Source organism: Capsicum annuum, chromosome 5 (assembly GCF_002878395.1).
Source record: "Capsicum annuum cultivar UCD-10X-F1 chromosome 5, UCD10Xv1.1, whole genome shotgun sequence".
NCBI classification, from domain to species: domain Eukaryota; kingdom Viridiplantae; phylum Streptophyta; class Magnoliopsida; order Solanales; family Solanaceae; genus Capsicum; species Capsicum annuum.
Genome location: NC_061115.1, coordinates 80,041,219 through 80,066,924, shown reverse-complemented (window position 1 = coordinate 80,066,924; position 25,706 = coordinate 80,041,219). Strand labels below are relative to the sequence as shown.

The 25,706-nt window shown below is 34.3% G+C and overlaps 1 protein-coding gene and 1 long non-coding RNA gene across 3 annotated transcripts; both read left to right on the top strand.

The window, feature by feature from the left end:
* Positions 1–13,134: 13,134 nt before the first annotated feature.
* Positions 13,135–15,582, top strand: LOC107870623 (glycerol-3-phosphate acyltransferase RAM2). Its single transcript, XM_016717212.2, has 2 exons — positions 13,135–14,177; positions 14,559–15,582. Exons 1-2 carry the CDS (start codon positions 13,566–13,568, stop codon positions 15,453–15,455), a joined length of 1,509 nt encoding a protein of 502 aa, XP_016572698.1. The 5' UTR covers positions 13,135–13,565; the 3' UTR covers positions 15,456–15,582.
* Positions 15,583–16,472: 890 nt separating this feature from the next.
* On the top strand, positions 16,473–22,767 carry LOC107870624. Of its 2 annotated transcripts, none has more exons than XR_001674214.2 (5): positions 16,473–16,676; positions 18,120–18,214; positions 18,324–18,471; positions 22,278–22,384; positions 22,472–22,767. It is a non-coding gene; the product is annotated as an uncharacterized LOC107870624 (long non-coding RNA). The 2 variants fall into 2 exon arrangements; XR_007055781.1 differs by having other exon boundaries at positions 16,484–16,688.
* The last annotated feature ends 2,939 nt before the right edge of the window (positions 22,768–25,706 follow it).

Below are 25,706 nucleotides of genomic sequence, written 5' to 3'. Positions count from 1 at the left end.
CATTGATTTAGGTAGAACTAGAGATGAATGAATGATCTCACAAGGTCAATGATAACTTCAATTGAGTCATTGCATTTGCATGGTGTTGGTATTGCGTTCATCCCGACCTAAGTTGTCGATCGATCACTCTGAGTTAAAATGTGTTCTCATTAACTGAATGTTAAGATTAATAATAGTACCTATATTGATTTAGGTGGAACTAGGGATGAATGAATGAGCTCACAGGATCAATAACAACTTTAATTGAGTCATTGTATTTGCATGGTGTTGGTATTGCGTTCATCCCAACCCGATTCATCGATCAATCACTCTGAGTTGAAATAAGTTCTCATTAACTTAATATTTTTAAAACTATATCTTTTGAAATTTTAAAAATTAATTAAGATCAATTCAGACCAAATTAATAATTTCAAAACTTGTCATTCTTTTCCAAAATTACAAATCAACCCAGACAAATCATACATTTGAGGGGAAAACTTTTCCTCATTTTAAATCTCAATTTCTTGCTCTTCTCTCTATCTTTCTCAACAATACAGACAGCAACTACTCAATATATTGCTCAACCCCTCAAACCAGATCGATTTTCTTCCTATTTTGACCACATAGTTGTTATTTTCGACTTCATTCTCATTTGTATCCATCATTTTCTCTGTCTTCATAGGTAACAGAGTTTGAGAATATTTCTATATTTGTTTTTTTATTTTTAAAATTAGGGTTTTTTAGTTTATGATAAAAAAGAAGACTTTTAGTTGTATTATCTTCAAGAATGGGTTAACAATTTTTTTTTATGCTAAAAAGGTAGGAAGCACCCGAGAAAATCCTACATATTATCTCAGTATTTCGTTGACTGTCGTGGTATTGTTGGATGGTGTTTGTGGTATTGTTGGTGGCTATTGCTGGTGGTGTCGGTATTTGTATTTTTGGTGGTGGTGTTGGTGGTCTTGGTGTTGGTATTAGTGGAATTGGTGCTGGTCTTGGTGGCATTGGTGGTGGCATTGATTGTGGTGGTGGTGATCCATCTGTTGCAATGGGTGGAAGATCTGTTGGGAGATATTAAATAAGTCTTCAAATAGATTTCCCATCTGTTCCAACTGATGGGTTATCCATTGGAGTATTTTTTTGTAATGTGGCATAGAATAATTTATTAAAATTTGTCTTACCTTTTTTAAAAAAATTATGCAGACATCAAATGCAATATATTTTTTATTTTTCTATTATTTGTAGTTAAAAGATGTCTCCCAAAAGAAAAGAAACTGAAAGTGAAGAAAATGGATCAACTTTTGATCACCAAACAAAAAAGGGTAGAGTACAGATAGATTCGGGAGAACATACAAAACAATCTCAGTTAGCAAAAAATGAAGCCGAGGAAAGTGATAACTCCTCCTTACCAATGGGGCATGAAATAATATCAAAATCCCAGCATGATTCTATCAAAACCATTAGTATTGACAAGTTTTGAGTTGTGATGCCGATGAATAGGCCTAACGCAGTATTTGGTGATCTTGCACTTAAATGTCAGTTGGGGAAACCTTTTGACGAACTTAGGAGTATTATGAAGAATGAAAACATAGATAGACTTTTTAAGATGAGCTGCTTTGCATACTTTCTCGAGTTGTCTGAGGACATCACTCTCCATTTCCTAATGAGCATGGTATATGGCCTTCTCAAGTGCAGGATCAAGTATATGGGAAAGGAGGGCGGAAAAAATATGGATGAAGTCTGGATCAACTATTGTGCATGTCGATTTATTTTAGATTGAAAGAGTTTGCCATAGTGACAGGCTTGAGATGCAATCGACCAGAACAACCTCTCATCAAGGAAACACCCCACAAAGGATCCGACAAACGCAAGGTAAAAAAGATAGGTTGTTGGGCATTATTGGACGTAGCTACAAAGGGGAGGATTTGATGGCGGATCTCTAGAATGAAAACATACCAAAGCACTATAGGGAGAAATTGTGCTTAGTGTAGTTTTTCCATTCCATTTTATTGGTAAGAGATGTCAGAAAAGTTATAGAACATGATTTGTTGAAGATTGCTAATGATTTTGGGAAATTCAATGATTATCCCTAGGGATATGACAGCTACTACTTGACTATTTAATATTTACTGACAAAGCTATCCCCAAAGACGACCATATTATATGGTTTTCCCTGGGCTTTTATGGTAAAATTGATCACTATTTTTACTCATCCATTAATTTATAATGCAGATACTTACTATGACCTTTTTTTGCTTGCTTCCTGTTTACATTTTTTAGACTTGGGCATGTGAAGCCATTCCTCCCCTCCAAAAGCAGTTCAAGGATTACCCGGATGAAGTTTCTCATCCAAGGATCCTTAGGTAGTTGGCGGCTGTAAAGGGCAGCAAAAAAATATTAAGGAGTAGAAGGTTAACCTATTTAACCCTCTGAATGATGCAATGCATCTTATTTCAACTAAAATAATTTGCCTCAAAGAAAGATATTAAAACAGATGTTTCATCTATTGTGACAGATGGGTCATCTGTTGTAAGAGATTACCCGTCAATTGCAACTGGTGCAACAAATGGGTAGTCTGTTATGACAGACGATCTATATTTTTCTATAGATTAACCATGTGTTGCTCTGGTTCCCTAAACCTGACTCAACAGATTACCCATCTGATGCAAATTATGCAACAGATGTGTAATTTAATGCAACATATTGTCAATCTATTGTGACATACAAATCAGTTGTTCCGGCAGCTAGATCATCTATTGTATAAGTTGGCTATGTTAACATCTATGTAGCCCAGCTGATTGCAAATTATTATTATATGATTTAAATGCTTCCTATCTTTTTTTTACAGGTTGTGCATTCTTGGATCGTGCCTACCGTTGATGAGCTGGGGATGACTTCTTTTCTTACTCTGGGTCTTGTTAATACAAAAAAGACCCAACGGTAGAGTTAATAAAGAAGTAATTGGCCGGAGCAACATCTATAAGAAGAGAAGTTAGGCAAGGTCAGCCTAATGTTGAAGCTCTTCACAACCAACCTCAAATTGCAACAAATTCGGGTTCTTCTTATGGGGGTATTGCTGGTGGAGTTGTTTATGATGGTGGTAGCCATCCTGATGCTTCTACTACTGCCAATCATGATTATGACCATTTTGGTGCTCAGCAAAAACTAAATACTTTTGAAAACACCTTTTGTACAGGTCTCTCTCACACTTACAACAGTCCCTCTTACCCTTATAGTGGTCCCTCTTACCCCTCTTCACCCTCATGTTCTCATTTCAAATGCAAAGTATGCAAAGACAGAGAGGATAAACTCCTTGAAAAGCTAGAGGCTATTACTGAAGCTGCCGAGAAGTTGAAATCCAAGAAGGGTGTCAAACCATTCAACGAGGTAAGAGAGTTATGCACTCCTACAATGGCGGTTAGGAGGAAAAGAAGAAAAATTAGACAAATTCTCTCTATTCTGAAAACAACAAAAATTGCAACTCCTCCTGCTCCAAAAGTTATTAAAGTTCAGGGGCCGCTAAAGAAGGTAGATATATTCACGGCGCTTGGTAAGGAAAAGAAGAAGGAACTGCAAGAAATCATGAATGGCAGGACTAAGTTCAAAAAGAATACACCATGTATTCATTTACCGCCAAAGACTTCACGAATATGACAAATATGTGTGTGTGGTCCGAGGATAATGTAAGTTTACTTTTACTAACCTAGCCTTCCGATGTACTCGACGAAGAAGAATCTATGCAGTAGATGTGTAATCTATTGCAACAACTTGGTATTCTGTTGCAACATAATACACATCTATTGCATAAGTTGCATTGGTTGGTTAATTTGTGAACTGATTCAGAGAAGCCTCTGCATCGGATTCTTTCCACTATGTTTTTTTTCTTTATAATTACTAACCTATTTAAAAATTATCTTATTATACCACAGTATGTTAATAAAATTCCCTGCCTCATGAGGGGTAGGCAATTAGCATACCTGAATGCTCATGATATTGTGATAGGATAATGGACCTCAACTTCTACAACAATTTCAAAGATAGGTACGCTGATCTCCGTAAGCTAGCTGATTCCGATGGCTCGAGATTTGATAAGTTAGTTTCTACATTCCAATGGGATGAAAAAGCGATTAAATATATTAGAGAGAAGAGGCCATATCCACACGGCAAGAGCTGGACTAAGGTAAAAAAAATCCTTGCAGTCATGAACGTGGAAGTCAAATATTTTATTATTGTTGAGATACTACTTTATGAGGGAAATATTAAGGTTTATGACTGCAACTTACCTGTCTTCATCAAGGACACATTTTTAGCCCACATGCAGCCACTCTTGAAGTTGTTAACGCAGAGTAAGTTAATGGATCATTTGCCGGCTGAAGTCTTGACAAAGGAATCATGGGATTTTGAAGGTCAAAATAAGAACATCGAGCTCCAGAGAAATAGAACTGATGTAGAGTGCGGGCTGTACTCGCTTGGATACATCGAGTGTTTATTGATCGGCACAGAAATAATTGGTATGTATGACACCGATGTGGGAAAGATGCAATAGGTCTGGGCTTATGGGGTACTAACTAAATGGTTGGAGCTCGTGTATAAAAAAGAATATGTACAAAGACAGAAACGAACAAAATAATATTTTTTTATTTCAAGTCACTTCACTTTACTTTACATGTAGTGGAAATAATTTTTATGTTTGCAGATAGTTGAATTTTTATAATGCAACAGATAGTATATCTGTTGTAATATATATAATACCTATTATGATAGATTGATTATCTGTTGGAATAGGTTGGTCATCTGTTGCATTAATAGATATTTTCTAGTCTGCCTGTCGCAACAGATATCTAATATGTTGCAATATATAATCTATTTGTTGCAAATGATAGGTAATCTGTTGGAAAAAATAAGAAAGTAGGAAGACCTATTATATAATTTCCAGCAAATGACCTAACTAAATGGTTGGATCCCATGTATAAAGAATAATATGTACAAAAACGAACACGATCACAATTTTTTATTTCAAGCCACCTCACTTTACATATAGTGGCAATAAGTTTTATGTCTGTGGATAGTTGAATTTTTATAACACAACAGATAGTATATCTGTTGTAACAGATATAGTACCTGTTGTGACAGATTGATTATCTGTTGGAATAGGTTGGTCATCTGTTGCATTATGCAGAATTTCCCCCTCTGTCTGTCGTAACAGATATTAAATCTATTACAACATATAATCTATCTGTTGCAACTGATAGGTAATCTGTTAGAATAAATCAAAAAAGTTGGAAGACCTGTTAAATAATTTCCAGCAAATGACCTACGTGTTGCATCTCATGTTACAATATATGTCTAAATTTGTTTGGTAAGATATGTCGTCTGTTACAACAGATGTATTATCTGTTGTGATGTTTGAATCTAGTATTTCATTTCAATTAACATGTTCAAAACTAAGGATTAAATTATATTCATAGACAACATAAAATAATTTGAAGCCTTCAAAAATGACATAAAATAACTCAACAAATAAACAAAATGTAAAAATATCATTATGGGTACAAATGATCTACTCTACAAATAAATCAACAAGTTAAACCAAGGAGGATAGGTTATTACACTGACGAACTCAAGCTATAAAGATCTTCTCAATATAGACAAGTTGTTCTTCATCTGGTGCTGCGAAATTTGGCTTTGGTCGTCATGGATCTTTAATGTCGCTTGTGTATGGCTTCTGAGCTTTTGCTTCTTCGTATTTCCATAAAAGAGCAGCATATTTTTTGTAGAGTAATCCTGCATCAAGTTCACCATTTGGTACTTGTAATCCATCGCTCAAATACTTGGCGTACGCGTCAACAAAAACACCGCAATCCCTGTATTTTAAAAAAATAGATAATCCATATCTTGCAATTCATGAAAGCATTGTGAAATTACTGGAATGAAACTAAATTATGACACTTAAACTTACAGGCTACCAATGATTTTTTTAGCAATTCCCTCAATATATTGTACATCAAATGGATTACCCATTTTATTCCGGTATATTTCAATTGTTGACCAACCAGTATGAACCTTTTGGTCCAAAAAGTCACTTATATCAAGGTTAGTAGGCAATATTTTAGCTAGCTTTTGTATCTTAGACGATGGCCCAGAACGTCTCCTTTGTGACATCGAGTCATAAATTCGGATGCGCCTCTCTTTTAGAATGACGATAGCCAACACCCAATGGAATTCATCACCATAATTGATTGGGATGTACACTCCATCGACCAAATACCAAGGTAAGTCAGCTGGAATGCTAAAACCTTTGATGATGTTGATTAAGCATTCCTCATTTTGGGAAACTTCCGGCTGTTGTTGAAAATACCTATCGTAGGCATTATTGATGTAAACTTTGTACAAACAATTATATTTCATATATCTATATTGTTCTTGTGTTTGTAACTTAGCCTTCTTTCGAAGGTAGTAAAAAATTACATCGATATGCTGCGTATATTATCAAATATTTCAGATTATGTGACAAAAAAATTAATATGCAGATGCAATTAAATAAAATATTAATTTATAGTAATATGTATGACATTTAAACCTTATCATTCCAGCAAGTTTGGGGCTGTGACATCAAATAGAACCAATTCTTCATTTTAGGATGTGCAACAATAAAGTCAAACATATCAAAAACAAGACTCGATTCGTTCACTTTGTAGCTTTCATCATTTTTTTTTCTACATGATGTTTTATATGTGTTAATGTCACGTTCTTACAACAAGAATAGTATAAATCAATATCTTTAAAAATTGATTTATGTACCTGCCGGCATGATGCTTTAACAGTCCATCGGCAATCGTTTCAGAATAGTCGTTGATCAACTGTGTTAGTTTTTTTGGAGCCTCGTCCGAGATGTTGAACCCTTCAAACGGGTAATTCTTCCATTCTGCCAAACTGATAGGCTCTACTTTTTCTTTTTCTTTGGAAGCAGTTGATGAATTATCAACAGTGATATTATGATCTTCAGAAATGGCTTCTACTATGACAACCACCTGAAAAGCCAGAATTATTAATGCTAATTACAGATATACAACAGATTGTCCATCTGTTGCAACAGATGAGCCTTATGTTACAATAGATGGATCATCTGTTGGGATGAATTTGAAAAGGTAAATCAGAGCAGTACGATTATTTCGAATAGATAATCCATTTGTTGCAATATAAGACTCATCTGTTATAATAGATAATGCATTTAATGCAACAGGTTAGACAACAGTTGCAGTGGATGTATATATCTATTTGATAATTTTCAGTAGATGTATCATTTGTTGAAACAGATATGTGCCTATTTATTTGTTGAAACAGGTGATGTACATTTACCTTCTTTGACTCATGTTGCTCTCTTGTGGCCCTTGCACACTAAATATCGATGCAAGACAAAGACAGAGGCATTGTAATTTTGCTTTTTTCGATGCTTGATGGTGCCTTGGAAGTATCTATCCTTCTCCTCTTAGACACCTTGATCTCTAGTGGAGTGTATGGATATGAAATCCTCTTTGATGGAATGAGACTCCTCTTAGATGCCATTTTCTTTACAGAAGCAATTAGTGCATTAATAGTATTAATCACTCCATTGTGTTTTACCTTGCAGTCTTGACATTTGCATGCAGAACATTCGCTAGATGTGGAAAATCTAGAGAGAAAAATCTGTAAAACCAGTATGATAATAATCATAATGGCTTGTGGTTTCAAAAATAGTAAGAGGAGCATCATTAGCCCCAACAGCAGCACCACTACCACTACCACTACGATTATCATCATCAACAACAATAAGCCCACCCTCCAAAATTATATTTCTTGTGATGGATGTTGCTCTAAATAATTCCATTTTTATTCCAAAAATGACCTTAGGGTCCGGTAAAGTCTGCACAAACCGTAAAGTAAGGAAAAATGGCATCTTCAACTCTCGATTAGTCGGAACAAGCCACGGATGGACAATCTAAAATAAATAAATAAATATATATATATATATATATATATATATATATATTAGAATGATGATGAAATCATTTAAAATAATCATTAATTAAAATAAAAACTTGATTAAAATTGGACTTACTATTTCCTTGGGGGGATTGAAAAGATAAAAAAAATTTGCATTTTTATCGGTTTTGGCCGACAACCATCTCAGGATTCTTGGATAGGAAACTTCTTTCTGTTAGTTCACTTGTTGTCTCAAATAAGGAATGGCTTTAAATGCCTAAGCATATAACATAACGCCAGTAAATCAAAAGCATTATTGAATAAAAAATGATGAATTATATCATGATAAAAGAAATATTTACTATGAAGGACCATGGAAAGCTATATAAGTTGACTGTCTTTGGCGTCATCGGAGTCAACAAATATTGGACAGTCATTTTGATGCTTTCATAACCCCAAGGATAGTTGTTAAATGCCTCAATATCCTTGGAGAGATTTATTAAACCGGGGCTTATGTTATTGTTAATGTCTCTCACTAAAAGAATAGTATGTACAAACCAAATCAAGTACAATGATTGTTTGTTCTTCTTTTAGAGTTCTTTACTTTTCAACGCTTCTATTAAATTTTTATTTTTGAAGCTTGGACCAACAATGGACACCAGGTCCTCACAATCACTCGACTTACCTTTACCTTTTTTATGTGTGCGGATGATTTTTTGGGGTCAGAGTAGGTATAACTTAAGAAGGAGGATAAGATTTTTTGTCCGGTAACTATGGCAAACTCCTTCCAACCAAAACAAATAGATATGCCATAGTAATTTATCCACACCTGATCTATCTTGTCTTTATTTTCATACATAAACCTACACTTGAGAAGATCGTATACCATTTTCATTTGAAAATAAGCATTGTTGTCCTCCGGTAAATCAAAATATTGCCCAAAGCAGATTTCCATGAAATAAGCATCCAATTTTTATTTTCAAAGTATTTTTCTGAAGGCATCGAAAGATTTTCCCATGGCTGACTTAACCACGAAATCACCTGTTAAATCTGTGGCACTATCGCACTGCATTTTCACAAGACAATGATCAATGCTGAAGGTTTTGACCAACTCTTCGATGGAAGGGCTATTAGCATTTGGATCATCTCTTTTGAGACATTCCTCCTCCCTGTGTTCATTATCTTTAGTTCCTGATTGAGATAATGCTTGTAAAGCAAGCTTATAGAGTGGTGGATGTAGCCGAGTTTATGTACTTGTTCCTTTACTTGGACTTGATTCAATTTCTTTTCTTTTGGGAGACATATTATCTTAAATTAACAGGAACATAAAATAGATTATAATTGATTTATGCAGCATTAAAAAAGATAACAGTAAATCTAACATGTATAATGGTAAAATAATAGTTTCAACAGACCACACATCTATTGCACCAGGTATGTTATCTGTTGCACCAGGTATATTATCTGTTGTAATATATAACCAACCTGTTGTAATGGATGAGTAAATTATTGAAAACAATAAAAATAGATCACTAATCTGTTGCGCCATGTATTTTATCTGATGGAACATATAACCGACCTATTGTAACAGATGAGTAAACCATTGAAAACCATAAAATAGATCACTAATCTGTTGCACCAGGTATTTTATCTCATGGAACATATAACCGACCTATTGCAATGGATGAGTAAACTTGGAAACCATAAAAATAGATCACTAATTTGTTGCACCAGGTAGTTTATCTATTATAATATATAACCAACCTATTGCAAGGATGAGTAAACCATTGAAAACCATAAAAACATATCACTAATCTGTTGCACCAGGTAGTTTATCTATTGCAACATATAACTAACCTGTTGCAACAGATGAGTAATCTATTGAAAACCATAAAATAGATTACTAATCTGTTGCATCAGGTAGTTTATCTATTACAACATATAACCAACCTGTTGTAACGAATGAGTAATCTGTTGGAAACCATAAAAATATATTACTAATATGTTGCACCAGTTATGTTATCTATTGCAACATATAACTGACCTGTTGCAACGGATGAGTAATTCGTTAGAAGCCATAAAAACAGATCACTAATCTGTTGCACTAGGTATGTTATCTGTTGCAACATATAATTGACCTTTTGCAACGGGTGAGTAAACCAATGGAGACAATAAAAATAGATTACTAATCTATTGCAATATATAAATGACCTGTTACAACGGATGAGTAATCCATTGGAAACCATAAAAATAAATCACAAATTTGTTGTTCTAGGTATGTTATCTGTTGCAACATATAACTGACCTGTTGCAATGGATGAGTAAACCGTTGGAGATAATAAAAATAGATCACTGAACTGTTGAAACATATCACTCTTCTGTTGTAAAATGAGTTATCTATTGGATCAATATTTTTTAGGTTTCTTTCAGATAGAAGAGTCGTCTGTCGCAACAGATGAATGATCTATTAGATTGTTTATCTATTGCATAAGATTTTCATAGTTTCATAATATTTTAATTTGTTGCATCAGATATTTTTATCTGTTGCATCAGATGTCTTCATCTGTCACATAAGATGTTTAATCTGTTGCATCAGATGTTTCATCTGTTGCAACACCATTCTTACCAAGACAAACAACAAATCAACCCAACAACACCAACACATCACACACACACATATTAAGAACATCAACTATGAACAAAAATCACCAATAAATCCAAATCAAGAGTACGACAACAATAAGAAGAAATGCTAGAAATTAGGGTTTTATTTAGTCCACATTTCTGTACTAGAAGAGTAGTTGGCTCAAGTTCCTCTGTTTCTTCATAATTTTTTACCTGTAAAAAAGGAAATGGGACGACGAAGAACTCGAAGTTGTTGTCACCGGAGAAGTCTTCATGTCGATTGACGATTGAAAGTCGAAAGAGAACTCACCCGACTATTTTTCGCCGGAGGTTGAAGTCGCCGGGGATTGAAGGGAGAATTTTGCAGAACTGTTGGTTAGGAGAGAGTTGAGAGAAGTTGTCGAGAGAGAGAAGAGAGAGACTAGTTGATTTGGATTAAAGAGGGGTGTGACTTGATTTGTATTTTTGAAAAGATCAGAAAGTTTTGAAAATATTAATCAAGTTCATAATTAACTTAATCAAGTTTCTTGATGATATTTGACCCTTTAAGTTGGTCAATGTCACCAATCCTTCATTCAAGACTTAAAACAAACCTTTCCTTCAATTTTCTCTTGTTACTTTATCCATTACACCACACAATTTAATATTCATAAAAAATATTGTATGAATTATTTTAATTACTATCACTACTATAATTATTATTATATTATTATTATTATTATTATTATTTAAACTACTACGATTATTGTTATTGTTGTTAATAATAATATGGTGTTGTTGTTGTTGTTGTTGTTGTTGTTGTTGTTGCTGTTGCTGCTGCTGCTGCTGCTACTACTACTACTGTTGTTGTTGTTGTTGTTGTTGTTGTTGCTGCTCCTCCTTTTTCTTTTTTAAATTAAAAATACTATAATTTGTGTACTACTATTTGTATTAATTTTATTATTTTAATTATATTTTTATATTTTTCTAATGTATAAATAAATTATATTTAAATATATTTTATAAAATTTAAATTTTAAAAGTAATATACTTGAAATAGTAAATGTCTATTAGAACTCTTTAACTATGGTTTCTATTTTTCAGATAATAAAAAAAAAATTAAAAGGATAATGTAATTTGAATTCAAATACTTAATTTTTCAATTCAAAATTTTATTGCAATATTTTTTAACTTTGTTCTAAAAACGGTCACGTGACTTTTTAATATCTTGCTACTTGACTTCTTGTCTTGCTTTTAGTTTTACATATATAGAGATATTAACAGTTCACCTACTATATTTAGGTTGTACTTTGAAGTGATGTATAGCACTCCTCCCTTCGGTTATTCAAAAGAAATTCTAGACTACTTGTTTTGATAAGTAAGTAAAAGAATATCAATTCTGATCATTATCTATCTATGACAATATACAAAAGTGCTTCGGTTGTCTACTTGCATTGCTTGTCCAACCTTGGAATAATGTCATTGCAATATCATGCAATTTGCCCTCTAGCACATGTTTTTTTTTTTTTCTTTTTTGAAAAAAATAAAAGCAACAAAACAACGAAGAAGCCATGTAGTAATCTTTCTGAAAAATCAATGCAAACTTTATAATCGATTTACAAAGAAAAAGAAACTGAAAGCAGGAAAAGCTTAATTAAAATTCGAGAAATATATATTTGATTGATTAAATTTCAAACCTTTTCGATATATATGTTGTCAAAATAAAATACTTCGGAACTCTTCCTGTGGCTTGCTAAATTATCCATCCCCAAGGTAAAACGTCTGTTAATTTCCTTTTATTAGAATTGTGTACACCTATATTATAAAAGATTTTTACACTATTATTATACTTTTATCAACTAAGCAGGTCACTCACCATGTTAAATATGTAGGTAATTACTAATCCATGTTGTAACAGAAAGATACCTATATAAATTAAATGACATTTGGGTGGCCTCTTAGTATATTTTTTTTCTTATACACCGTGTAGAAAAGTTAAAATTTCTTTTTCGTTGGTAACGTAACCAAGCCAAAATCATAATGGTGCTATATTTGATTACTTTTATATTGGCCCAATACTTTGGACTCCTTGCTCATATAATTTAGCAAATATTACAAGGAATATAATTGAACAGTGTGGCCGGTTGTCACTTTGTGCAATGATATACTAAAGTTTTATCTTTCTAATATAGACCATATTTGTGTACTTCAAGGTAAGTTTAGAAATTGGCGGTTTGAACAAAGAAGCATTTTAATATGATCCTGAACAAAGACATTTATGTTTTGGGAAATTCAATATGTTTTTGCTGACCTCTACTTAGAATTTAAAGGAATTAAAAGACAAAAAATGCACGTACATACATTCTTGTGACTTAAAATGTACTTCCCCTGTTCATCGTTACTTGTTCAGTATGGTAAATTTGTTGTTCAACTTTACTTATCTAATTTGAAAAATCAAGAGATAATTTATTATTTTATACCTATTTTATCCATATTATTTAATACTATTTATTTCCCAACATTTAAATGACATAACTAATAAGAGTGACACGGTAAAATCATCCTTTTACTTATTGTTTCTGAACAAACGTGCCAAGTCAAACATGGACAAGTCAAGATGGCCGGAGAGAGTATGAAATATATTAGGAGGCGAATGTGCAAAAACAAGAAATGACGATTTGAACCAAGAGGAATTAGTCTTTTCAGCATACTAGAGAAACAAGAATATGCCAATTTCATGTAAATTCCATAAGCTTTAATCTCTTCAACGCGGCCAACCATTATGGACATTTATCTTAGATGCCATCTTCACTATGTTTTCTTTATTTGTCATCTTTCTTAATCGACATGCATATATACACACAAACTTGGAGAAAGTTAACTTCAACTAGCATTGACACACAAACTTGGAGAAAGTTAACTTCAAGTAGCATTGTTTAAGTCCTATACCTTATCTTATGAGTAATTAAAGAAAAATAAAACATATTTATTTGTTAACTTAGAAGTTAGAAGCTGCAATAATGGCGATAACAACGTTTCCAATAGTGGACAAATGTGCATCCATAGGGCGCGAAAAGGACACAGTGGTTGCGGACATGGATGGAACTTTGCTTCGTGGTCGAAGCTCTTTCCCTTATTTTGCCTTAGTTGCTTTTGAAGTCGGAGGGGTTTTAAGGTTACTTTTTCTTCTCTTGGCTTCACCATTTGCTGGCCTGCTTTACTATTGCGTCTCGGAGTCTGCAGGAATCCAAGTCCTTATTTTCGTGACATTTGCAGGGATGAAGGTTTCTGATATAGAATCAGTAGCACATGCAGTGCTACCGAAATTCTATTCAGGGGATGTTCATCCGGAGTCCTGGAAAGTGTTCTCTTCGTGTGGGAAACGTTACGTTTTGACGGCAAATCCGAGGGTTATGGTGGAAGCATTCTTGAAGGATTTCTTGGGAGCTGATATGGTTTTAGGGACTGAGATTGAAACTTATAAAGATAGGGCTACTGGTTTTGTTAAGAAGCCAGGAGTGCTTGTTGGGAAGAACAAGGCTGATGCTCTTAAAAAGGCATTTGGAGAGGCGAAACCTGAGATTGGTTTGGGTGATCGTCATACTGATTTTCCTTTCTTGGCTTTGTGCAAGGTTAGTTCTTTGCTACACTTACTCATCATGAGCTAATTAGTTTTCTAGTCTTCTTAATCTATCTCGAAGTAGTTAAACATACAAAAGAATATGTAAATTCATATTAAGGATAAGAAAAATGCGAATTAGTTATTCCCTTTGTCCAAATTTATGTCGAAGTATTTGACTTGACATGGAGTTCAAGAAATAAAGAAAGAGTTTGGAATTTGTGATCTAAAAGAGGTCATGGATATTTGTATGTGCATAAATTAGACCTCATTAAGGTAAAATAAGAAACTTCATATGATCAATTAAATGAGAAACTTTACGTTCGTATTCATCTATGTGAGTTCTTGGATTATATAAGTTGGAATCGATGAAGTAACAAAGTTGAAAATGCAGGAGGCTTACATTGTACCACCTAAACCAGAAGTTAAGGCTGTAACCGCAATCAAACTTCCCAAGCCCATCATCTTCCACGATGGCCGATTGGTCCTAAAGCCAACACCTATCATGGCATTGCTTATCATTCTATGGATCCCCATTGGTTTCATCCTCGCTTGCTTGCGTATTGCTGCTGGTTCACTCCTCCCTATGCCCATTGTCTACTATGCATTTTGGGCGCTAGGCGTCCGTGTAATCATTAAGGGTAACCCTCCACCTCCTGTCAATAAATCCGATAACAAATCTGGTGTCCTCTTTATTTGCTCTCACAGGACTCTTCTTGACCCAATCTTCCTCTCGACTGCCCTTGGACGACCTATTCCAGCTGTTACATACTCTGTTTCACGACTTTCAGAGATCATTTCACCTATTAAAACAGTTAGACTGAATCGTGATCGAGCTCTAGATGCCTCCATGATCAAGAAGCTCCTACAAGAAGGTGACCTAGCAATATGCCCGGAGGGGACTACATGTAGGGAACCGTTTCTTCTTAGGTTCTCGGCCTTATTTGCTGAGTTGACCGATGAGTTTGTGCCTGTGGCCATGGTGAATAAGATGAGCATGTTTCACGGTACAACGGCTAGAGGGTGGAAAGGGATGGACCCATTTTACTTCTTCATGAACCCTAGCCCAGCTTATGAAGTTACATTCTTGAATAAGTTACCTTATGAGCTAACTTGCAACTCCGGGAAATCAAGTCATGAAGTGGCTAACTACATACAAAGGGTCATTGCTGCAACTCTTTCTTATGAATGCACTACTTTTACGAGGAAGGATAAGTATCGTGCACTTGCTGGAAATGATGGCACTGTTGTGGAGAAGCCTAAGATCAAAAAGGGAATAATGGGATGCTAATTTAAAGTCAGCTACATGCCTAACATTAGAAGATTTCAACTATTCAAATGTTTGATCATGTACGGCATTCAAAGAAATAATTTAAGACTTCGCTTTGTCAATTAATTAGCTTGTTTTACATTTCGCACTTTCTCGAGTTGATCCCTTTTATGTAAAAGTTTTCACGGATAACTGGAAGAAGCAAAAATTATGTTAGTTCAAGTACAAGTGAGGCTTGATTAAGTAGTTGCCGCAAGGTTTTTAAGAAATGTGAATGAAAAATGAGTAAGTGTTTTTGTTAAAAGATATAAAGAGAACGAATGTAATTTGAATAGACATTTTTTCACTTTGAATGATTATGAACTTTTTAATAAGTTGTGACTTTTCAGAAGAGTTACACCTTCACTACTAAAAAAGGCCAAAAAACGATACATAAAAAACCGACGAACTGTGTCGCTTTTAAAAAGCGACGAGAAAAACGACACTGTTCGTCGCTTTTTTAGTTTAATTTTAATTTTAATTTAAATCGACGGCCAACGTCTTAATATCCGTCATTTTTTTTGCGGATTATTATGCCAACTAATTAACAAATAATTTATAATTTTTTAATAAATGCGACGGATAGCATCGTTATTTATTTTAAAATAATAATAATTAATTTTAGAAAAGCGACGTCCTTCGATTTTTAAATTTGATTTTTATTTTTGTTTATTTTTATTAAAATTGACAGACAATGTCGCTATAATTTTTATTTTTTAAAATATTAATTCTAGAAAAGCGATGATATCCATCACAATTTTTAATTATTATTATTTTTTTGTATTTTTTACAGAAAACGACGGACAATGTCGCTTTTGTTAAAACTAAATAAAAATTAACTTTATGAAAATGACACCTTCCGTCAATATTTGATATTTTTAATTTACTAATAAATAAATAATTTTATATTTTAAAAAATTAAATTAAATATATAATTTTTTTTAAAAACCAACGACAACGTCGATTTTGTCTGTCGAATTTTAGTCAAATTTTTAGTCAACGTCCTATTAGGGCAACCACACGGACCCATTTCTTTTCCTTTTCGCCTCTCTACGCCGCTTCTCTCTCTCTCTCTCTCTTTCCTCTCTTTCTCTTCTCAGCTGCTCCGATCAGACGCTGCTGCGCCGGTCGCTGCCATCTCCGAAGATGGTAATCTTATCTATCAATTGGGACATTTGGTGGTTGTGACTTGTTATTTGATTTGTAAGTGAAAAGGTAGTTAGGGATTCACATACTAAGGTGGTTTGTTGCTTTCTCATCCTTTTCCGTTGCTTGAATATTGCCGACAGATTAGGCATTTTTGTTGTATTTTGTATCGATTGGATTAGGTTGAAGTTGACTCAGATTTGTAAGTGAAAAATGTAGTGAGGTAGTTTGTTTCTGTAGGTTTGGGATTAGCACGAGATTAGTGTAGCATCAATTGATTGAAGCCTCGTCATATATTAGGCATTTTTGTTGTTGTTTCTGTAGGTTCTCGATTAGCTTGAGATCAGTTTCTGTAGGTTTGGGATGGATTAGGCATTTTTTTTGTTTCTGTATTAAATCGATTGTTTTGAAGTTTGGCTCAGATTTGTAATTGAAATGTTAATTAGGTGTAGTTTGTTTCTGTAAGTTCGGGGATTAGCTTGAGATCAGTTTAACTTAAATGGAATGATCATAAATCAATTGAAGGCTCATGATATATTAGGTATTTTTATTGTATCTTGTATTGATTGGATTATGAGAAGTTGACTCAGATTTGTAAGTAAAAAGGTTGTGAGGTAGTTTGTTTCTGTAGGTTAGGTATTAGCTTGAGAGCATTTTAACTCTTATGTTGTGGTATGGTTGTAAATCAATTGAAGACTGTGATAGATTAGGCATTTTTGTTGTATTTGTATCAATTGGATTATTTGGAGTTGACCCAGATTTATAGGTATTGAGGTAGTTTAGTTATGTAGGTTCAGGATTAGCTTGAGATCAGCTTAGCTCTTATACAGTAGTCCTTATTTTATAATTTTGTTGTCTATGATCGTAAAATGGGTATATTTTGATACAGCATGTCATCATCTATTGACTTAATTCATTGTGATAATTCTACCCGAGTGACAGATAAACATGTGTATTCTATCCCTAATTTTTAGACAAAAGAAAAAAAAAAAACTTGTTCTGTACGACTGATTTTTAGATTCTGTTTCTAAATTGAAACCAAGTAGAACGCCATTAAAGACACAAAGGATGATATGTTACATACAATTTTTGTAGTTGTTTCATGTTAATAAGCTTGAAGATCATTGCTTTTATTTTTCTCGACTTAAAAACATGTGCAACATACATTTGCAGGTTATAGTTACATGTATTTTCTTGACTAAAACCTGTTCAACTCAGATGTCTTCTGTACATAGTTCTAAAAGATTGATTTCAGTGCAACCCAAATTTCAAAAGATGCGCTAAGAGTCTAAGACTACCTAAACTTCTAAACGGACTGAAATATAACCTTTCAAGTATTAGTTGCACTTTTGAAAGCTGCTTCCTATGAAATTTTAAGTCAAGTAACTGTTAAAAGAACCTAAGTTGTTCTCTTTAAACAAATTAAAGTGATATAATATTGATGCTAACCTTTTTCTTTATTTGTGATATAATATTTCCATCATCATGTTTTATGAACAGGTTGGGTTGCTATTTCTTGAAAAAAAGGTTGGTTGCTATTTTTTGACGATCGGTTACCTCTCTCTTCAAATTAGTTCAAATTAGGCCAAACAAAGGTAAGTTTATTTCTCTCTATTTTTTTATAGTGTAGTCTTTATATGTAATGTAATGGTGGAATTATTTGCTGTAAAAGGCTTTTAAAGTATAGATTTTTTTGATGATTAGATGGTGTGAGAGGAACATGCGACCCTTCAGATGAAAAATAAAATTTGAAAGAACTGGAGCTCCTGATGCTCATGAACTGGAGCATGAGCTGGGCCGGAAGAATTTGAAAGAATTTTTCCTCTTAGAGCTTGTGCATTACTCGCATCAGGTGAAGATAAGTCCGAAAAGTTTAATGGCATGCTTATTTAGATCCCAACTTAAATATCAGGACATTTCATTGATACATTTGATGCCTTTCTTTCAGCAAACACAAGGAAGATAAAAGGCCAAACAAAAACGATGAACACCATAAGAAATTGACAAGTTTTAAACACTGCTTGTTGTTCTACTTTATTCAGAGCACAAAGAAGAATCATGACAATAGGTTGGCAGAGGCAGGAGCTTCTGCTAAATCACCATCTCTAGAATGTAAAAGCTGAAGTGGTACTTCCCAATGAATATAACAAGGCCTTAGCTAAATAAATATTCCAGTATTACTCAGAGAAAAATGACTAAATCAGTCCCCACTTTCAGATGAAAAATGATGAATTTGATTCACACGTGAAGAAGTTGGCATTCAAATGGTCATATACTATTTTTCACATTCATCCAGTATTACTCTGAAGCATGACAAGGGTACAGAACAAATATATTGGGCGTTCAATAAAGTTAAAATAAAACAGCCGTATGAGTTAACAAGTTTCCTCAAACTAGATCTAGAAGCCAAAGAAGGTTTACTTACCAAACCAGAGCATAGGAACCTGGGAACCTGGACATTGCTTCCTGGAGGCTGCCCTTATCAGTTAAAATATCTAGAGAATTTTGCACTAGCATTGATACGGAGTCCTGAGAACCTAAAATTTCAGGTGCATAAATAGATGCAGCATCAGAGTGTTTTCTAGCAAAATTTAACACCTTCCTTCCAATTTCCATGGTACAACAAAGAAGCAAAGGTCAAGACGACATATGCCTCTTGCGGATTAGTTATTAGTGCTAGATGAAATGCCAAGAGTTCAACCCCGCTCACATACATCAATCAAAAGGAAAAATATCATCAAGTATCCTAGCCACTAGAAGCCAATTTCTCAACACTAGCTCAATAAATTTAAATCAACTTACCACAAACTATCATGAGAAGGTCGACCACAGGTGACTAACTGATCCAAACTGGAAAATAGTTTCTGCAGAATGTTCAGACCAATAAATTTAATGAGTGAAAGACTATTAAAGACTCAAGAAAATATGCATAAGGCGAAAAGATAAATATGCTAGACATAAGTGTGTGTATATGCTCATATATATGGGTGTGTGTGGGAGTAGGCGGAAGCTAGATTTCAGGAGGATGCACGGAAGCAAGAAGTCTAGAGAAAATATGTAGACAAATTCGGAAGAGCTGACATCAAATAAGTGAGGAAGCATATAGAAGGAATTGTACAAATTTATGGAGTAAAAACCAATACAAGGCTGGAAGATATACCATCAGCATAACAGAACTTTCACTCAACTGTTTGTTAGACTGTTGAGCAAGGTGTGCTGCCTGTAAATGACGAATTTACTCGAGTATAAGCTACTGTCCTGAACCAAAAAATCATGAAGCTCACATCATACCAAAATGAAATGAAACAATATGACATACATTAAAAGGTAGCAGCACTCCAAGGATGTTGTATCTCTGAAGTAAAGAAAGAGAAGGCTCTGCAGCTCCATAAGACAGCATATAGTTGACTTCCATCATAAGTCTAGACTGTCTAAGAAAAAATTAAGGCCATATAGAAAAAAAATATTCAAAACCAAGAGGCAGATATATAAAAAGATTCCATTGTGGTTAGCAAACCTTTTTAGCATCAGGAATGTCAAACAATGAGAAGGAGGTATAATAGCATAGAGAACGCTAAAGAATAGGAGGATTAAAAGAACAAGCCGGGGTAATTAAATAAGTTAACAATGATTTTTTGAATTTGTTCATTCCTAGTCCAATTTCATTATGGACAATGAGAGTTTGCATAGCAATTTCAATCTCCTCGAATAAGGACAACTTGAGGCAAGCAGCCAGTCTCAAACCATGCAAGATCCTTGCTGAGAGACAAAGTACAGGATCAGTTGCATCAAAAATTAAAAAGAACACATTTGGGAAATTCACGTGACTCGTGTTCTATTTTTCAATTCAACAGCCCTACTACCTCCTCCTCAACTTTTAGAAATGCATACTCTAACTAGTCTGAAAACAATTTTCATGTTCATTCGACATAAAGAATGATGTCCAGTTGGTTCACAATAGATAGATATAGTCGATGGGATAGTGTTTTTAAAGTACTTACAGTATTTTTTATAAGTGATGGAATGAAGACTATGACGTGTTCCATCAAAACCTTTCACCAAACTCTTTAACTCACCGTGCTACCTCCAAGTTTATGCCTAATAGCAGATTCACCTCCCCCAATCCACAAGCACACTAGCTGGCAGAATTGGTTTCCCTCACAAATTCATACAGTGGACCATGGCATGTGTTACCTCAGTCTTATATTCTTGGTGCTAAATCGAGCGTTGACAAAGCCTTTTCATGGGTAGAGAGGAATTAAACAAGGGAACCATTTATCACCTTACCTCTTTGTTATTTCTATGAGAGTACCTGGAAAGAGAGCTCAGTATGTTGACTACTAATCCTGATTTTAAGTATCATCCCAAGTGCAAGAAATTTCGTGTTATGCATATATGTTTTTGCAAGCGACCTCCTGATCTTTTGTAAAGCTGATCTAGTCCCTATTGGCATGTTTCAATCTACTTTTCATAAGTTCTCTTGGGCATCAATCTATAAGCCAAAAATGATAAGAGCTCAATATACATATCTGGGGTTAAGAATTCTATCAACTAGTAAATTTTGCAGTCTTTGGGACATATAAAAGGGAGTTTACCATTAAAATACTTGGGAGTACCCTTGTTATCTAGGAAGATATCTATTAATCAGTGCTTGCCTCTAGTTGAGAAGATATTGGATAGAATGAATTGTTGATCAGCAAAAGTACTATCTTATGCAGGAATAAAGTGGTTATAGAGGTATTTTGTGTTTGGAATTCAATTGTACTGGAGCCATATAGTCATACTCCCTAAGAGCAGCATGAATCAATAGCTTTTATAGAGTGAAAGAAGTACAGAAAGCTGATGAAGAAGTGAAGCCTATACCTGACGAACCAGCTCCAACAATAGTGGAAGTCGTAAAGAAAGCTGATGAAGAAGAGATGCCGACGATTGTAGAACGTCCAGCAACTATAATATAAAAGGTAAAGAAAAGCGTCGAGGAAGAGAAGCCAGTTGCTGATGAAGCATTGACCCCAACAACTGAAGAGGTAAAAAAGGTTGATGAACCACCAGCTCCGTTACTAGCCACAACTAATGATGAAGAGAGGCCATAAGCTGAGGAAAGCATACTTGCTACTCCAGCAGAATCAGAAGGAAAGACAGCAGATAAGAAAATTGAGCCTCCTACTGTCGAAGAAGTTAAGAAACAAGACACCTGCATTGGATGCCACTAGCAAAAATATTCCAAAATTAGCCAAGGAACCTACCCCTGAACCAGAAGCTCAAAAGTTTTCCTGATCAAGTTGGTGATATTACCAAAAGTGAACCAGAGGTCCAACCAGAGGCTGGAAAGGTCGAAACTTTAGACAGAGAATCCAAAATAGAGCCTGCTGAGGAAAAGTCTGAGCAGCAGGCAACAATAGTTGACATTGTGGAAACATTTGAGGCTGTTGAGAAAAAGGAGCAAGTACATTTAGAGGCCAGTGAACAACAAAAAGCTAAAGAGGTAGAAGTCCCGATAGCAGAACCTAAGGAAGAAGCTTCAGAACCAGTTCCCGTTGTAGAGGAAAAGCTAACTGAAGCTACTGAAAAAAATGATCAAGAATATGATAATAAACACTCAGTCGTTATTGCTTGATGATCTCCGTCTAATTTTACAGTTTCTTCTCTATTTTGCAGATTCCTCACTTAAGACCTGCCGAATACAAGAGGTCTAGATTACCTAGAAACAGGAAAGTCAACCGTGCTTATGGTGGTATGTTGTCAGGCAGTGATATACGTGAAAGGTATATTTGTGGTGCGCTAGAGTGTTCTCTTAATCGTCAAAACAAAATTTAGTGCTCTTCAAACTCACGAGATGTTGCTTTGTACAGGATCATAAGAGCTTTTTGGTTGAACAACAAAAGATTACGAAGAAGGTTTTAAAGATCCAGAAAGCCAAGGAAAACCATGCAACCAAGAGCTAAGCTTTTAATCCTTGATGATGGATTGAGAGGAATTTCTGATACCGCAGGCTACTAAAATACCCCTAGCTGATGTTAGTTAAGCAACAACACTTGCAAATTTGCTACTATAAGCATGTGATCAACTGCTCTACCTTAATGGCAGTCTAGTTATACCTCTTCTACTGCTATCTATAAAAGCAACATGCACTCGCTCCACTGCAAAAGAGATGACATGACTCAATCTTCACAAAAGAAATAAGCAATTTTTCTCTAAACTATGCAAGAGAACCTAATGAAACCAGATTGAGATGAAGACTGGCGGAGATACAATGATCTGTCTGTTCTGCTAATGAAAGATCAACGTAGAGAGTGAAAGAACATATAACAATGAGCTACCCGTATGAGAAAACAAGAAAATAATTGTAGCTTGTCCTATAATATAGAATACCAAATAGAACAATAACACAAACAGTAAGCAACCAAGATTTCCCAATGATCTATTTGCTGTGTTACATGTTTCAGCTACCAGAAATTCCACATTATGCTACAAAAAGTGTCCTGAGTTATATTTTAAATAGGACTTGTACTAATCCCAGTTTGGGACCAACTATAGGTTGTCAATCAAGCAACCAATAATAAATTATAAACCACATAGATCACCACATAAGGTCGGGATACACCAAATACAGGATAAATGACTAACTACCAAACTGTGAACAAGCAAAGCTACCAAACATATGGAGTCCGGATATTACTTTTCTACTACTAAAACAATCAGAATAAATCCAAAATATCAAACTGACCTAGAAAAATGGATACAAACTGGAGGTCAAGTAGATTCACTTGCAAATTCAGGATAAAAGATCAACAACAACAGCTACTCTTCAATTCCAAACAAGTTGAGATAGGTTATATGAATTCGAGAAGTGTGAAGTCACAAAAAATACTCTTTTTTAATACCGAATCAGATCATTCTTTTTAAAAATATTCTTACTAGATTAACTTCACTTGACCCCTGAAACTAATACCGAAATGCATTATGAACTCAACTAAGTGTTCAATACTCAGATTATACAGCAAAAATGGGTGGAGATTACTTTAGTAATGATCAAAGATTTATTGGTAAATTATCAGGCAGGATGAAATTTAAGAAAAATGAAAATAGAGCATCAAAATTATGATCTCGATAGATCTCACCAACTAAGATGGAATTCACCAAACTTGAACCAAAACTCCCCTCTCAAAATGTCCACTTTGGCAATCCAAACACCTTCTAAATCGCACCTAACGTCAAGGAAATGTTCATTAATAGAGGTAAAAATTTAATCACGCTTGGTATCAGAACATGAAAACTATAAGAAACAACTATAGGAAGCACTTAACTGAAAATATGAATTTTGATAGACTAAACAGTCATGTGATCTTAGGCTTTACACTAATGATCTCTTCATTAAATACTTAAAATTGTGTAGCAGTTGCACAAAATAAATAGAAAAACAATATAGCAAGGAAGCTAGAGTAGCTAGACAAGAGAATAAAAGCAAACATAACAAATTATAACGAAATTTAGCATCAGAAAAGGGACAGTAATATAATAACATCAAATAATGTGATAACCGTAGCAAAGAACAACATGTATGAAACAAAAATCGAAGGACAAAAACTATGAAATTAGTACTAATGCTATTGGAATGCACAAAGACAGACACTCGACTGCCTACTAACTTTCTACCTTAATCACCTCACAAACCCCCTACCTAAGATAACTAATTTATAAGACGATACATGCTTAACACACACAGTGTAAACAAGAGTTGAAAATAAGGTAGGTTATCTGCTACATACACCGGATTAAAATACGCCGATTATACAAACATATTTATGGAGATTAAAGTGCTAACCAAGGAATTCTTGTTATAAGGATTAGCATCAAGCATTCCTTTGACAAGGTCCTTAGCTTCATCAGATACTCTTGGCCATGCATATCTATTAAAATCTATTGTTCCCTTCACTATTGCATGTGCAATCCCTTTTTCAGTTTTTGTGCTAATCACACCCCATAAATCAAGGAAACACAACTAGACTATTCATAAACTCAGTTAGTAAATCACTACAAGGAAATAATGACTTTTAATTGTAACTTACCTGCCCAAAAAGCGGGAACACCACATAACAAAATGTAAGAGTATAACACCAGCACTCCAAACATGAACTTCTTGTCCATAATTTCATCTAAGAACTTTCGGAGCCATGTAATATGGACTTCCTTCAATTTCATCAAATCTATGACCTAACCACGAATAAATAAATAAGTTTAAGTAACCAAACATAGTATATATTACCGTGATAGTGTGATGATGTATATATAACTTAAGTTCAACACAAATAAACAGGAATGATCACAAAGACAAATTGAAACAATATAGTATATAATGTAGGATATGATCTCTTAAATTCCAAAGACTGACCAAGTTCAAAGAAAATAGAAAGACCAAAACCAATGGCCTTTAGTTGAGTATTTTCAGTTGCATTGGCATATAAAAAATTCTCAGGTTTGAGGTCTCGATGAATTACTCCATGCTTGTGGCATACCTATCACCAGATGTAAATGATTTTGTTTAGAATTTGCAAGTTAACTATGTAATCAATTGCTTATAAGTTATTTCTATCGTCAGTGTAAGGGATTACATATATTACCTGAAAAACATCAAGAATAGTCTTGGTAACAAGATAGTTTGTGATTGTATCTTTGTCCGGTTGGGGCTTGCTTTTCTATGGTGGATACAAGTTATTCATTGGAGGTAAGAAGAACAAAGAAGAGGTACTTTTCTATTCTGCTGAAAGTGCAAATAGTGCTACATATTTACTTATGACAAACTATTTTAGGAAACTGAGATTGATCATTTCTGCTATAGGAAATGTTTTTCAATAGATTGTAATCAAGTTAGAATCTAAATCAAAACTAGGTTACGACTGAGAAGAGGGTGTCATGTAAATTCAATGGCCGTTTAAATATCAAAACGTTACTTGAAAGTGTCCGCACAACATAGCATATGATCATAAAGAGTCAGCACTGCCTAATTGCATCAATAGGACTTTTGCTGTAGAAAATTCTTCACATAAAGATCATAAAGAGTCAATTATAAGTGATAAGTATTGAATC

Excerpts from the sequence above, each read along its gene's own strand:
- LOC107870623 (XM_016717212.2), top strand. The coding sequence starts at position 13,566 with ATGGCGATAACAACGTTTCCAATAGTGGACAAATGTGCATCCATAGGG. Across the intron at positions 14,178-14,558 it reads CTTTCTTGGCTTTGTGCAAG|GAGGCTTACATTGTACCACC; the intron begins GTTAGTTCTTTG and ends TTGAAAATGCAG.